At 46.3% G+C, this 16,522-nt stretch overlaps 1 protein-coding gene across 3 annotated transcripts in view; it reads left to right on the forward strand.

Annotated features, from left to right (window-relative positions):
* Cacna2d3 (calcium channel, voltage-dependent, alpha 2/delta subunit 3) overlaps positions 1-16,522 on the forward strand; it is a gene marked incomplete at its 5' end in the record, with an annotated part of 848,592 nt that overhangs the window by 637,377 nt on the left and 194,693 nt on the right. For 2 of the 3 annotated variants that reach the window (XM_013515709.1, XM_013515710.1), the window contains 1 exon segment: positions 11,868-11,951. In XM_013515709.1, coding sequence (XP_013371163.1) covers positions 11,868-11,951 — 84 coding nt within the window. 3 annotated transcript variants of the gene reach the window in all.

Raw genomic sequence — 16,522 nt, forward strand, 5'->3', positions numbered from 1 at the left:
GCAGCTGTCATTTTTACATAATCCTAAATGATAAAGACCCAAAGAATGCAAATAAAAATGTTGAGACCGTGGGCTTTTTGGCAGAATGATTGGATCCCTGCCATGCCACAGCACTGACCATTGAACTTCCTTGAGGGGTGTGTGTTCACCGTTATTCTCTTTAGCCAGCTTTCATTAATCAGGTGATAAGAAAATATATTTCCAAGCACATCTTCCAGGTCCATCTCCGCATTTCCTGTGGATGTTTGCTGGGCAAGAGAAAACAGCAAAACAGAGAATCGAGGCAAGAAAGAAATTCAGATGATTGAGGAAAGAGAGAAATTTGGCCAAGCCAGGCAGGGCTTTTGCTGAATAGTCTTCTCAGCCTCCCTTGGCCCTTTTTCCTTTGAATGGAGTCTTGCTGTATTGTTCCTCCGGTGACTTCTTCTGCCCATTAAGAGGCATGACGGGACTGTACCGGTGGCATTTCCTTGGCCTATGACGAGGTTTTCAGTAGAATGGTGGCTATGTCCAAGTGCCGCCCCTCCAAGGGACAGAAACCTCAGATAAGCTGACCTGCCAGCTCCAACCCTGGAGGCTTTGGGTTAGGTCTCAAAGTCAGTGCTTTCTGTGCCTGGGTGGGGTGCTCTTGAGTAGCAAGACTAGGGGACATTTAGCGTAGCCACAGCAGCTTCTCCCATTGGATCCAATGATGACAAAACCAAAATCCACCCAGTCAAGGTACACCATTCACACAGGGTTGAGGAGAAGCCAGACCCTTCAAGAAACATGTAGAGCATCAGGCACATACACGTACGTTCCTTCTGAATAACACTGAATGCCCTTTAAAGTGAGACAGAACTTGGCGCGGAAGAACAGGGCTGGAGCAGGCCCGTGCGCTAAGCTGAATTTCCTGGGGATGGGAAGTATAGACAGGTGAAAGGGAAAGGAAAGAACGAGATATTTATCACTTTTGGAACAATAAGGTACAGTATCATCAAGTATTGTTACTTCCCCCCAGTTAAGAAATGTAGGGACATCAGCATCATATCCTGAGTATAAAAGTTGGCTATACTGTTTGGATTCTCCCAGAAGACCTTTCCTGGAGTTCCAGTTTCTAGCTATACTCCAAGAAAATGTAGAAGTCACAGGGAGGGGTGTGGCTTACTCACTCGCGTACTGCAGCGCATTTGATATGAATATGCCTCAGACTTTTGTTAAACAAAGCCCTTGCTCACTCAGGCTCAAGTGAAACGCAAGTATGGGCTCTATAGGTTTAAGGAAAAGATTCTTTTGAGACTTGATCATTTGAAACTCAGCTCTGGTCTCTTCTGGGGACCCGGCTGCTGGCTATGGGTCACCTTCCCAGTTATCCCCTCCCTGCATTCTGAGGGCATATCCCAAGCGGGCACTGGCCAGTGGACAGCTCTGGAACTCTCTGCTCCCAGCTCTGTGTTTCTGCATTGAACATGGCCCTCTCGGAGGCCAGGTGTGTGGGTCAAGCCCCAGCTCTGCCTCTATCTGCTGAGTGACCTTGGACAAACTACTTCACGTCCCCATCCTCCATTTCTGCCGCTGAAGAGTGAGGCCAGAATCAGTGCCTACTGCAGGGATTTGAGTGGGAATTAAATGAGCAAATGCTCACAAAATACCAAACAGGGTCCAGGGACATAGTCACATATTTATGAAACGGACGCGTGTACTGATTTGCTCATTTACTCATTCATTCCTATTCATGGGGAGCCTACGCTTTGCTGGATGCTGTCCTGGGCCCTTACATCCAGTGATGAACAAGCTATAACTGTTTTCCTTGAAGAAGCTCAGGACCTGGTGTGGCAGGCAGCCAAATAAGCACACACTGTGCAGTACAGTATGGAGATGGCGCTATCAGGAAGGCTGAGGAGAAGATGGGGACGACTTGAACTGACCCAGTAGTGTGGCTCCACCCGGGTCACTGCAGACCTTGGAGCGAGCTGACCTCTTGGCAGGGTCAGAGGATTTGCTGTTTGACTCTGAATTGGGGTAAAGGGTGTCAGGAGCAGATGGGGTAGCGTGTGGAGAGGCCTGTTAAGGCAAGAGTGACTCTAACATTTTCAGCAGCCAATTCAGGTTCGCTAGGGAGCACGGTGAGAGGCAGGAAATACACAGAAGAGAGAGACAAGCAGAGGGCATGTGATGGGATGTAGGGGATTCGGGAATGTTGGGTATTATCCTACAGGGCGTGGGTGCTCATGAGGATGTGGTCTGAGTTTGGTTGTGGAAGAACCCCTCTGACTGGACCCAGGAGAATGGGTAGGAGTGGGTAGAGTCCGGGAAGAGAGCCTGTTTGAAGGACTCTTGCCCTTATCCAGGGGAATGGTACTGTGTAGCTGGCATTAAGCTGGTGGCAAGACTAAGGTGATTCAATTCCAAGACCCTTGGAGGGTAGAAGCAATCAGCAGATGCGGTAGTTTGACAGCTCCTGGCTGGATCATGGGCCCTTTCCCTGATTATAATCACCCACTTTAGCCCCTGGCCACATTTCCATGGTCACAGGCAAATAGCTGGCTGAGAGAACTCAGCCAGCATTGCAGGGGACATTGGGTTTTCCTGTGAGTCATGAATCACATCAGAAGTCCTTCGGGCTTCTTCAGACCACCACACGTCCAGAGCATTCTTTAAAAGATACATCACTCTGATTGGGCGGTCTCACACACCCAGAAAGACAAAACTAAATATTTGGCTAAGTCACTAGTCCAGTAGGCTGCGTGGGCCAATGATGGATGAGAATCTGCTCCATTTGGTGGTCAGAACATAGTTAAGGCAGGGAACATATGCTGGACAAGATGGCCACATGTGTGTTTATGCTGCAAACAGCTGTCTCTCAAGGTGGTGAAGAATAAGGGCCACCCAAAATGAGAAAAGAGAAACTAGCTGGAAAGGTCCAGAAAATTTCATGGATGAGGTGACCACAAAGATGCATACCTTCATGTTTTCTCTTCCTTTGCAAATATCTTTACCAATTTAGCAGGCAAAGCAAATTGAAATCTAGCTATCACGCCAAGCAACTTCCTAAATAAAATCACCCGTGCACACTCATGTACACATGTGACAAAGGCGCAGCATCCTGACCTAGGCTGCTGCTATTACAGGCACCGGTCGGATATGGCAGTTGGTTTGGCCAGAAAGATTCCTTTCTTTCTTCTCAGCATCCCTCTGTTGCCTCACCTCAGAATCATTGCCAGCTAGCTGCCACTCGTGTCATTTAGCATGCAAAGAAACCTGGACTTGGAGCTCTCTCCCTCACTTGGAGCTCTCTCCCTCCCTTGTGACCGCCACTGTCCCAGACTGAGATGGTGACACTAGAGTTCTTCCCAGTGACTGAGCTGGAGGATGGCTTTGGGGATGGGAGTGACAGGCTATGATCACTCCCAGCAAGCCAGAATACATGCTACCCAGTGAATGGTTCACCACAGCCTTGTAAAGGCTACCAGGCTTGTTACAGTATTGATTGAAACTGCTTTCTGACTTTGCTTCAGTGGATAAGGAAATTCATTGTCTTTCCAGTTTTAAAACTAGAATCAATACGTTGTGCCTGATTGTATTCCCTTTACAAGTTTGATGGTTGCACCTAGCCTGGGGTCTTCTTATGTATTTAACTGTACAGTGTAGCACTGTCAAGTAAAGTTCTGTTCTTTATTTTTTTCTTAAAGTTACTTGCCAGATATCACAGATAAACTTGCAAATTATAGAGCCTTTCTGTTACCCTAGATAGTATCTCTTAATAACAGAGTGGTGTCTAAAACCTTATATAAAATTGGCTTTGGAATAAAGCATATACCTGTACTCAGGAACTATTTGGAAGTTTTTAATTCATTCTGAAGGCTCTCTTGCCTCTTAACTTTTATCTAGGAGATGTTGACTGGGTTGTATCCCAAAGAGGCCAAATTTATCAGAAGTGTCCTTCAGCTGCCATTGTGCGTCTGTTTTGAATGCTACCTGTCTGTGTTCTTCATTCTTTTCTGTTTAGCTGCAGTCTTTTCTTAGCATTGCTCTTTGCCCGGATCAGCAGGCCCGGCATTGCCTCGCTATTCCCTGTCTCCGGAGTCCCTGTCCTCTGTCCCCTGGCTAGCATGAAAGGTTCCTTCTGTGCCAGTTTTTCAATAAAATTTTAATTTCTGTAATTAGTTCGTGACTCACTATAGGCTAACTTCTTGAGAACTGGGGTTTAAATCAGCCATGGTAGAGTTAAGCAGCATTTGACCTATAAAACAGTGGTGGAGCTTGGCCACCTTCTCCCCAAACACAATGTATGACTCACGGCCACTCAGCTACTTGGAGGCCTCTGATTAAGATAAAGGTCATTTGGATTTTCAAAGCTGCATGTTAGTTGTTTTTTTTGTTTTTTTGGTTTTTTTAAAAAACACCTAAGTTGTTTTTGTTTTACAGCAATCAAAAGACTTTTATAATCATACTAGGAGGACATGTAGAACTTTTCATCTCTGAGACACTTAAAAACATTAGTAAGTGCATGGCACCTTCTAGAGAAAGGAAAAGGCTGGCTGTCTGGACGTGCCCTGCTGCCTGTCCCAGCACCCCTCGGTTGTGGGTTGTGGGTACACCCTCGCGGCTCTGCTTCCCTGCGGTGCGTCTGGGCTTCTCCTCTCCCTGTGGCGTGTAGGGCTCCATTCAAATACAGAGTCATCGGAATTTCTCTCTCAGCATCACATTTGTGTCATCCATGCACACATCTCGTCTCGAGAAGTCCGGGCTGTTGCAGTCACACAACCAAAAGAGCCAACATGATTTTGGTGGAAATCATAGCTAACTTGATATGCTCAGTTCCTGAGAGGGACCTTGAGGTAATAAGATGTTGTCCACCGGTTACAGGGTGTCTTATGTACCTCCTCCAGTCCCTCAAATTAGGTCATCATTGGTGATGGGAAATTTACTCTTGCATCCACCGCTGTTCAGTACATCCTAAATGAGTTGACAGTTTGCAGAGACCTAAGTGGCTGCTGGGATTTGCCTTCCAACATGGTTCTGAGTCTGCTCATGGGCGGACCCTACCACATATAGTGGTGATGGCCGCTGAGCTCAGGACAGGTTGGTAAGGAGGAGACCACCTCAAAGGAGGCCCAAACGCTAGGCTCAAACACTAGTGTGACTCCGTTCCCCTGCCTGTTATCCAACTCACCAAGCGATCTCTCTTGCCCAGCCTCAGCATTCTCCTCCCTGTGGGGCACTTCTCCTTCACTTGGAGTTGTGAGAATTAAACAAAATATGAGCAGTGTCCCCCACAGAAAGGAGAATGACAGGAAGCCCGGAGAAACTATTCGGCAGGGGGTGAGGCTGGTGCTTCCCCACCATTCCAGAGGCAATCATTTGGAAAGCAGAACAGATTGGTTGCTACATTCTAAAAAATTCCTTTTGGAGAACAAATGAACTCTGAAAACTGAAAGCAGTAAGAGCTTCAAAGTACTTTTATTTCTGCCTGTGGGGAAAGATAGCAGAATGTCAGGTGGTGATCCCCATATCGTGGGAGGAAGGGCAACATCCTTTTCATTTTTTTGTACTTTTCATCATTTCCCCAAATTTCTGCTATGAGCAGTTATTACCTGGATCATTAGAAAAAATTAAGCAAAAACAAGTACTAAAGCCATTTAATTGTGATACGTTCAGTCCCTGGGGATGGGCCCCTGAGAGAGCAAAGGCTCACAAAGACCATGGGACTTCTTTTCTCCAGGGTCTCCTCTTCCATATCTGTCACTAAAGGGGAGCCATTTATTGACAACTGACAAGATAGAGTCCAACTGTCATATTCCAGAGAAAGGAGCTTCACTCTGCCATAGGCCTGCCTGGCCTTCCCCTTGTCCTTGCAAACAGAAGGTCAGCAAGCCAGGTTGAAGGGCTTCTTTAAGCCTAGCTCTCTGGGAGGCTGAGGCGGGAGGATCACAATTTCGAGCCCAGCCTGGGCAACTTAGTGACTTAGGGAAATTCTGTCTCAATATAAAAAAAGTGCTGGGGATAAGCTCATTGTGAGGGCCTTGGGTTCAATCCCCAGTACCACAAGGAGGAAAAAAGGGAGAGGATTATTAACAAGCAATACTGTTAAGAACCATTTTACCAATTTGGAGCGCACTCCCTAGGGATGAACTCTGTGAGCTGGGGCTGCCACATCTTGTAAGTCAGTGATAATACACCAGCAGTCATTGGTGTCAGCGTAGGGGCAAGGTTTCTGGCCATGGTCATTAGGCCGTATGATATCCTCGGCTCTGTGTGCTCAAGCTTGCTTCTTTGCCTCTCACTGTAGCTCTGTGAGCTGAGAGCCTGTTACTGCATCTTACTGGTGAGGAGAATGAGGATCAGAGAAGTGCACAGCTAGCCCTGGAGCACGCAGCATGTAAGCTCAGTTAGAATTTGGGTCTGAATGCAGGGCCCTAGCTTTTAACTACTCTCCTAAATGGCCTCTCTTGACCTTTCCTATTCCACCGGTTGTGTGTTGTGATCAAGGGCTTGAGGGCAGGAGCTTATCCTTCCCAGGCAGCTTCTCTGCACCTTCTTCGGGCTTGCTTTTGTCTGGTGTAGGGTCTAGGCAGCATTAGGTGTCCAGTGGGATATGGAGGTTCAGGGGGGAACAGGTAATGACTGGATGAGTGAGAGAGGGAATGGTGTGCCCAGTGGCCACTGGGCCCTGTTTTCTGTGTGTACAGGAGAGAAGGATGCTGTATTCCCTCTGAAATGGTCCCCTCAACCCCAGGGAGAAGAGGAGACCAAACAAGGCCAGAGGAGAGGATGGGGAAGGCCATCATCCACAGCACCCCGTGGTTGCCTGGGGAGAGGAACATCTGCCAGACTACTAGTGTCTCTGGCCTTAGCTGTGCTCCTCCCCATGACAGTGTTGTGCTGGGCAAGGTCTCTCCCTCTGCAACGTGGATCCTCCACCCAAGTCTCCTTCCTTTCTATTGCCAGCAAGAAGGGGCTTGAACCATATATGTTCCGTAAGGGCTGTGTGGATGTATGCAGATGATTCCCTAGGCCTTTCCCAAGTGAACACAGAAGATGCAAAGGCGTTTATGTCAATGTGACCATCACCTTGGCCCATTTTATTGTGCTTCCAAAGTCCATCTGTAGGTGACGCAAAAGGACGTTCTTATCCAGGTAATTCAGTACTGCCCAGTATATCTGAGCTTCAGGCAAGCACCCAAGGTTCCCACTTGCTCCTCACATGGGTGCCTTCTCGTCCTGTCCTCCAGGGCCGCAGATTTGTTCGTGCGCTCACCGCTCACCGCATCTGGCCTTTATTTGAAACTCCACCTCAGAGTCTTTCATAGCACCAAATATCTTTCCATATTAAATTCTCCTCTACATATTTTTTTCATAAAACAGGCACCAAAACCTAAAAACCTACCTGTGGCTCTCAAAGTCTGTTTATAAACCTTTGGAAACCATTTGCAATTCGTTAATCACATTTTCAAAGGAAGTTACAGATTATAGATACACTAACAATTGCCATACACAATGCCTCAACCCCCTAACGAGCTCCTTACACAGATCAGAAGTTGTGGAGCTGGGGGACCTGGGATTTTTCCCATGCTGAAGCTGAATATGAGAGGGGAGAGCTGCCCTGGGGAGTGGAGATTTGGAGATTCAAGGACTTAGCTCTTCTCTTCCTGTCACAAGGGGTTGGGTGGATCAGAGGAGATAGCTCTGCTCAGAGTAGTATATTTTATGAGTAATGGGGCAGTTTATAAAGCAGACGCTCCCAACTAATCATCAGAGCATGAGAGTTTGTGATACTTCATATAAAACATAATTTAAAAGTTGTTCACTTACAACTTTAAAAATAAAGATGTTAAATATACACAATTTAGAACTCTGCTGACTACCCAATGCTTGAAACCCTACCCCTCTTTGAAATGCTCTTTCAGAAAAGGAAAGGGAGATCACAATAATGTGGAGAGGATGTACTTGTCCCCGAAACATCTGTCACTGGGAAGATTTCGGGCCCCGTTTGATCTGGTGCGTGTACCGTGTTTTCAGGACTCTTCCTGTGTGTGGTCTTCACTTTCTCTGTACTGGCTTGGTTGTCAGGGAGACTCCAAGTAGTGGCAGAGATACCCATGAGATACTCCAAGCTCACTCTTAATTACTGCCACCTTGGCAATGCTAGTAGTTGGAGAGTCCCTTTCCCAACTCTATCCAGGAGAACGTCCTAGGTTGAGGCTCTTTAATATTTGGGTTGGCCTGGGCCACTGATGGTGAACCCTGTTGAGCTTTCAATGAGAATAAACAGCTGGCTGTGGCACAGATGCCGCAGGTTCGCCACAACTTGCCTAGGCTACCCACCTGCTCTGAATGAATCCCTGTGTCCTGGAGTGGTGTGGCTCCCTCCTACATCCTCAGTTACACGGCCATCTCTGACTCAGGGTGGTCCTAGTGTCACTAGAATATTTACTGGGAGTAGGGCTCAAGCAGTTTCCTACAGGAAAACCAAAGCGCTTACCCTGGGCAGGGTGAGGGGTGGTTTGTGCCAGTCCACCGCACAGGTGTCTTCCAAATGGAGTGCTACTTTCTCGCTTTCTTAATGAGGGAAAGACAAAGCACTACTTGGGGTTAGTATGCTACAGGTAGCTCGTAGTCCTTGACTGATTTTATTTATGCAGCGCCCACTGACGTTTTCTATTCTCACCCAAATTCATTACTCTGCTGCATTAATGTTCGTATTCAGAAGAATCTCACCTGTGCATCAAGACCCTGGTGAATAGTGTTTCAGACCAATTGCATGCACTTGTTAAGCAGACTATGGAAGGGCATTCCCAAATGAAGTCACAGAGGGAGTACCCTTGCTCCTGTTTCCATCAGTGAAATTAAACTATAGACAATTGCCAGAATATAGTAGCTCATGGACCCACATGCTGGGAAATTTTTGTTCCCTCACTGTATAATTGCTCTAAATTTCATGCATGCGTTTTAGTGTAATATGTATTTCTTGAGTTCTTATAGAAAGATGAGTATGGTGAGAAATCAGGAATTCTCTTCTGATTTCACTTTTGCCAAATGTTATCTAAAAGACTTAGATGCTTTAGCACAACTATGAATTTCTCTCCCAGGAGAGTTTTAAGTCCCTGTTTATGATAGACACATGAGGAGGAGATACACCATTGTGCTAGATGGACACCATCACCTCCACAAACCCCTATGATATTCAGAGCAGTGAGCTGCAGGATTATTGAATGTCTTCCTTCCTTTGAAGGAAAGGAGATATTAGCCACTTCTAGGGAAGGGCCCTGTGTCTTCACAAGAAGTGCGTGACTCTCAGCTGTCATGCTAGCATGTTAGGAGTTTGTTCTCCCTGGGAATGTGATGCCATTTTACATGCCGTGTCTTAGTTCATCTCATAGCCTGCCTTTGCTGTGGTGATACTGTTGTTCCTCCTACTTTGCAACTGAGTATGGAAGCTTGGAGCAGTCAGATACCTTGCTTCGAGTAACATGTAACCACGTGACTTGGGACACATGAAGTAGCAAAGCCACCATGCTCTTTTCTTCCTTCAAAAACATGTGGACTCTCTCTGACAGTGAAGGCACAACTGGTACCTTGGATCTTGAGGTGCTTTTAAGTTTCTTTAACAGTTCTTGAAATAACACGAAGCTTGGCAATGTGGTCAGGAGATAGTGGTAGATGAAGTGTCTGCCCCGTTACTGGCTATGTAAAGTTATTTAACTTGTTATTTCATTAATTACTTAACTTGTTAGATCCTGTTCTCCCATATGCATGGTGGGCAATAACATGAACAGAATTAAGGGTGGGATAGTGCAAGTAAGTCTTTGGGAAAGAATAGAATGCCATTTAAATGATTTTATATCTTTAGTGCCTTGTATTTTCTAGGTATCCAATAAGAATGTGTTGAATAAATAAGTGAAAGAGCACTTTCAAGTGACCAAAGGAAGAATTCCTTCCACCAAAATAAATAAATAAACCATTTGTACCCAGCAGTGGGCTACAAAGAAATTGTAAAAGTTCTTCCTTTGCCAGTGCTAGAGATCAAACCCAGGGGCTCATACATAGTAGGCAATTCTGTATCATTGAGCTACATCTCACCTACAGTTCTGCCTTTAAAGTTTAAAACCCAGGCTGCATGAATTTCTGAGGTGTGTAATGACTCTTAGAAATGGTTGTTCCTATAATGAGACTTGGGAGCTATTGGCATGGGTAGCAGAGGCCCAGAGTGGCTGTCAGTCTCTGGCTCCCCAGGGTGTCAGTCTGAGTCTTAGCATCTCATGACCCCTCTCTCTGACCCTTCTGTCTATGCCAGCATCTCCCACAGACCTCATTCCTGTCCTTCTGCTCAGAGAAAGCCTGATTCTCCCAGGGTTGGAGTTTCCATGCACATAGGAACTTTTCATAATAGGACCCAACTGCTAACCTGCTATCACTTACAGTGGCTTCTGAGGGCACCAGCTCTTGATCTTGATCCTTTCTCTTGATCAGGAGTGGATCTGATTTCCTAATTGCAACCATGAACATCCATTCATTGGAGAGAAGAGAGGGCAAGCATGGTCAGTGTGATACTTAGAGCCTCTTGAAGGCAGGCAGGGCGGCCTTCTGTGCAGTGGGGAGGAGGCCTGAGCAGAGGTGGTGCAGAGTTTCTCAAATGCATTTGACGGGGAGAAAAAGCACTCTGGAAAAAAATGCTTGGCCCTGGTTGCTACTGCAGCATTGCAAATCTCTTCTTTTAGCCTCTGTGACCGAGAATTCGCTGGGGACCAGACTAGACTTGTTTGCTTCCGCATTGTGGCATGAATTTCTCTTTGTGCCCAAGGTACCTTCAGCACCTGTATCTATAGCAGTCAAAATAGCAACTTGTTCTGGGGTCTGAAAAACACTTAGACTGATCCTTCATCCCACTTAGAGTGTCACCATGCAATAGAAAGATGATATATCAAGAGACAAGGAAAAAAAAGAATGTCATATATATATATAAACACTATCTGTCTGTCTCTCTCTATATATGTATGACATTTGTATTATGAATCGTATTTTCTAAACTTATAAAGAGATTTCTTATCCTTAGCCTGCAGCAGAGGGCAGACTTTCCTACCATATAAGCACCCCAACACCCAGCGTTAAAAGCCTTGACATGCATGAATGTCCAGACACAAGAATGTCTGGTCGATAAAATGGTAGGCTTGCAGGGTGACTAACGCCAGTGATTTAGGGAGGAAACTAAAACCACTTCCCCAGTTATTAATATTCTCATCAGCTTTTCCAGAGAAATGCCCTGATGGCCATTAAATTGGCCAGCATCCACATCTACTCCAGGTGAAATAGGCATGCTTAGCTCAGTACTGTGATGGTCAGTGTGATAGAAGATAGGTTCTGTGCTTCTGAAAAATGTTACGAGGATGCTGAGCCCACCATCAGCAGTTGAGATAGATGCTTTCATTCGCCAGCCAGGTGCAGGGGAAAGTTTGAGACTGAAGGACTTTTAGCACAGGGGATTGGACTTGATTTCCGTACACATATTCAAGAAGCCCTCTGCTGTGTCACGAAGGGTGGCTTGCGAGCTCTGGTACATGTCACACACATGTACACCATCTCCAGCTCTCCCAGGAGAGGACAAGCTTTCCTCTGCCTCTGGTGTCTTAGGGGACCAAAAAGGTTACTAGGAAAATCCATATAACATAAAGACTCAGTTTTTAATATTCCCCAGCTCAGAGCAAAGGTTTCCAACATATAACTTTGATATACCTATCACCAAAACCCCTAGAACTGTCACCCTGGATGTTTTCTCAAAGTCCCAAGGACTTGGGAGGATAAAGATTGCCCTGGCTGATGATTTCATGAACTTTTCTTCTTCTTTTCCTTTTCTTTTTTCTTTCTGTTGCTCTTCTGCCTGACATTAGTACGAAGAAGGAAAAAAGCGAAGAAAACCTAACTATAGTAGTGTGGACCTCTCTGAGGTGGAATGGGAGGACCGAGATGATGTGGTAAGTGATTTCAGTTTCCTGGGGAGGGAGCTCTGTTGACTTAGGCTGTCCCAGGAGCTTGCTGGAGGCCCACCTGGCTACCAGAGGGACATGCAGACGTTGGACCTGATTACCACCTTTGGAGTATAAGAACCTTCTTACCAGTCTACTGGACCATTTGCAGCCACCTCACCGGGCTGGGCAGTCTGCTAAAACCATCCCAAACTGGTCCCCTCTTCAGCTGGCTAATCCAGTCTCCCCCCCAGTGCAGTTGGTGGGACCCGCTATCCTCAGGGAGTCCTGGCTGGATACAGGAGGCCCTGCCCCCTCGAAAGGCTGGGAACCCGTAGACCAAGCAGGCCCCACACAGCCAGAATTCACCTGCAGGACCTCAGGGTCTCAGTCCTTGTTTCTGAAGAGCAGCCCAGGGCTTTGCCGGCCCACCTTCCACCTGTGTGCCTGGCTGCCACCTCCTGCGCCTCCCAGCCTTTCTCGCCGCACCCTCCAGCCACATGGCCACCGCGCACCATGCTTCTCCCTGAGCACGTTTAGCCTTTGGATCAGGAGCTTTGCTCGTGCCCATGACTTCACCCCATTGAGTCTTCTTGTTACTTCCTCAATAAATCAGATTTGTTAGACACGGCTTGCCTTTCTGTGAATCCAGGCCGACCATCCTTAATGAAATCATAACAGACCAGGTGTTCCTGGCTCAGCTTTCTCTCCACTTTTTCATGCAATATCTCTGGGCCGGACCCCTTTCCTCTGCCCCCATCAAATTTGTCTAACTTTCTTATTATCTGTATTTTTTCATTGCTGTAGCTCAAACCCAGGCCCCATGCATGACAGGCAAGTGCTCCATCCCGAAGCTACATGCTCAGCACTATGGGGTCCTTCCTTTGTGCCACTGAGTGACGGCTGTTTCTCTCTCTGACTGTCCTGCTTTCCATAGCGGTGGGTTTTTGTTTTTTGCTTTCATGTGGGGTACCGAGAATCAAACTCATGACCTCACGCTTGCCAGGCAGGTGCTTGTACCACTGAGCTATATCCCCAGCCCTCCATAGCAGTGTTGAAAACCATTCGAAGTCCTGGGCAGGCTTCTCTCGCGCGACTTCTGGGAACGGGGTTGGCCTTGCAGTTCCCCTGCTGCAGTTTTCTTTCTTTCCACATCCTTTGCTCCCTATCCTGTCTCAGATAATATAAATCTCTGACTGTTTTACTCTCTGGAAAAATGCAAGAGTCATATCTGCTTTAGAAATTTAACCTCTTTCCTTCTTTATCTACACTAAGTGTAGTTAAAGCCAAGTTCAGACGAAATAACATTGCAAATTTGATAAGAGCCACTTCCCCATCAGCACTCTCTTCCCTGTGTGCCTGAGATCTGATGTCACATCAATGACTGGTAGAGTTTGATGTCTTCTTATTCCTTGTACTTCATCGCTAGGCTCCTGTTGAGGTCTTTGCATCGCATTACATCTACTCTGTACCCCTACGTCAGCAGCCGTGAGGAGCTGGAAGGCCAGGGGCTTCTCTCAGCTTTGCTGCTGGCCCTTTGTCTCCAGTGAGCAATAGGGACCTCTGTACCCCAGGAGGATTCCTGTTTCTGTGGGGCTTTTACCCAATAAAATGAGATGATGGTAATGACTCCCTACCTTGTCAAACTGTTGCAAGGACTAAATATATTAATATGTATATTGAAAGATATAAAAATGCTCACACCATTATATGGAAATATGAGCTTTCTGTAAGTGGTAGCATTATCAGTAATAAGTATTCTTATTTTCATTATTAAGCCCCAGGTTACCTTCTCATGAGGAGCAGTCCTTGCTCTGAGGACTGACAGTGTTAATGTGCTTCATGAGTGTTTGAAGGGAAATTTCCGTTCTCTTCTTTCTCTTCCATTTCACTGTATCCATTGCTTCATCTTTGGTTTGTTTTGATCTCACTGAGTCCTCCCGTTTTTCTCTCCCAGAGGGCTTGAACCTGACCATCACCACGTTCCTCGACCCCTTCCTCTTTTCCGTTGCAGTCAGGATGGAATACAAGTGTGATTGTGCGCGTTCTGGTTTTGGCATTCCCACCCCCAGCTGGGGAGCCAGCATATGCTCCTCTCCTGGACTCTCACTCCTCATGCACACATTTCTTGAAGAGATGTATTACTTGGCTCACTCTAGGCATCCTCTGTGCCCCAGCAGATTTTCAGTGAACAAGTATTTCCTCTTAGTAATCATGGTTCAGAGATACCTCTTATCTCCTCACCCCAGTCCCCTTCTCACTGAGGCTGCAGGCATCAGATTCCCAGCCTTATAGCTTGCATGGCCTTCACCCACATCTGACTCACAGGTCCTGAGTTCCCACCCCTCAAGCCAGCCCTGTGCCCCCCTTATGCACAGATTGGTCTCTGGTTATCTCTTTGGGACTCTTGTCTTGTCCTGATGGGAGCCTGGTGCATTTGAAATTTGAATTCCTTTATTTTCAACATGCTTGACTTGGAAAAACCAAAGTCATTCTTCTCTCCTGGAGATATGTACCCCCGGTAACTGGAGGATTCTATAATCTGTACAAAGCATCTTTGCGAAGTCTTCACAGAATTCTCTATGTGCATATACTGATCCAGATCTGGGAAAGACACTTAGCCAAGCCCACTGAGGAAGTAGCAGAATAGTGTAGAAATCTTGGAAGGAGAGCTGCATGCTTCCAAAAATGATGTAAGATCACATCCACTGTTAAACGTGCAAAATAGCCTGGCTAAAATGAAGGTTTTTTTTTAAAAAAAAAAAAAAAGAGGAAGACAAATATAGACTATGAAAAAGAGTATGATGTACAGGGATGAGTGAGGGCTGCGTCAACAGTACGGTGAGTACATCAGATCTTTGGAAACCCATGAGTCACAGCGGATGGGGTCTCAAGACATGTGTGATCCAGTCTGAATCACTAGAGAGGATCACCTCTTGGAAGGAAAAATTATCTTTAAAAATAGTGTTTATCCTTTGGTCATAAATTCCTGGAGATGGCCAAAGGCGTTAAAGATGATTTTTGTTACGTTTCTATTACATTGTAGTCCTTACTGAAGTCCACAGTGAACTTGATTATTTCCATAGAGAAAACTCACATAAGTAATAGTAGCTACCATATATGGCAGTCTTCCTATGGGCTAGTACTGTTCTAAGTGCTTTGCCTGAATGAACTCACTGATTTCTCCCGGCAATCCCATGAAATACGGGTTATAGCGGTCTCCATTTTACAGGTAAGGAAACTGAGGTGGAGAATGGATGGGATGGTACAAGGGCACTCAGCATGAATTTCGGCTCAGGAAATCTGGCTCCCACAGCCAGGCTTTTAGTCCGGACCTGGGAAAGAGGCTTATTAGGCACAGAAGGAGCTCTTGAGTCCAAATCCTTAAAGACTGTGTTTCAGTGTCTCATGGCAGATGGGTTATCCTCCCCCGAGGAGTAGAGAATGTGCACGATGGCTAAGCAGTATCTGTGCACATGGTATCGTGACTACTGCCCCTTACATTCTCCCTCAAACCCAGCTAAAAGCCTGTCTATTGCCCTGTAAATCTTTTTTCTACTGCCCCCCAGTCAGCCCACGTTTCTTCTTAGCATGATGACTCTCATGGAAAGTTTCCCCAGAGCCTCTTATTCCCAAAGCCCTGTAAGCCTCCTCCCCTGGAGCATATTTCCAAGAATTTCTTCCATGGATTTTATACTTTTTTACACCCTCTCCAGTGTCTCTGCAGTGCATGCTTAAACCTGAGCCCTAAACCAAGCATACAGTCTAAGAGTCCAGGCTGACACATGGGAGTGACGGCAGTTCTGAGCCCGGTGTATTTTCATGTGCTGGTAGACTGCTTGCTGGAGGATGACAGAGCTGGTTATCCGCCTAATCTTCCTTCCCTTTAATCTGCCAGCTTGGGCAGGTGATGTGTCATTTGTAGGTTGTCTGAGCGGTGGGAAAGGTGAATCTCCTTTTCCATTTTGGACAAGGAGCCACCATTAGGAGAATGAACTATCATTAGGTAATTACCCCATCATTAGGTAACACCCTACGGTGGCCACTGGCCTGGGAAGCTTCCCTAATGAGCTCTGCATAGAAGGTAAAAGCAGCAGGCTCACCGTGGAGCATAAGCACAGCTTGCAGTTGTAATGTGCTGTTAGGAAAGTGGGTGCTTCCACCTGTCATCAAAGTTGCTTCAGCTTCAGCACCACAGAAGAGAGAGATGGTTTCCCCAGGGTTTCTGGTAAAGTGCAAAGCAATTGGACCAGGCTGAGTGGCTCCCCAAGACCAGCAAGGGCTGATCACTGCAACCAGATTATTGTTTCACCTTGAGGGAGCTTTAGTTTTTATGTCACAGACTATACTGTGGTGAGTGTGGCTTCACTGTCTACTGTGTTATCACACTTTCAGATGCTTGGCACCTGACGGGCTAACATGAAGGTACCCTTTATCACAGATGTCCTGATTTGCCTTTCCTTGACGGTGGGTTAAGCTGGATATCTGTGCATGTAATTTTTAATGCCTGTGTGATATCTTAACATCTGGGAACACCAAAATTTGTTTGGAAATTTTCCTCTACCAAGACATTTTCATTT

Source organism: Chinchilla lanigera, unplaced genomic scaffold, assembly GCF_000276665.1.
Source record: "Chinchilla lanigera isolate Chin_1 unplaced genomic scaffold, ChiLan1.0 scaffold00029, whole genome shotgun sequence".
Taxonomy (NCBI): domain Eukaryota; kingdom Metazoa; phylum Chordata; class Mammalia; order Rodentia; family Chinchillidae; genus Chinchilla; species Chinchilla lanigera.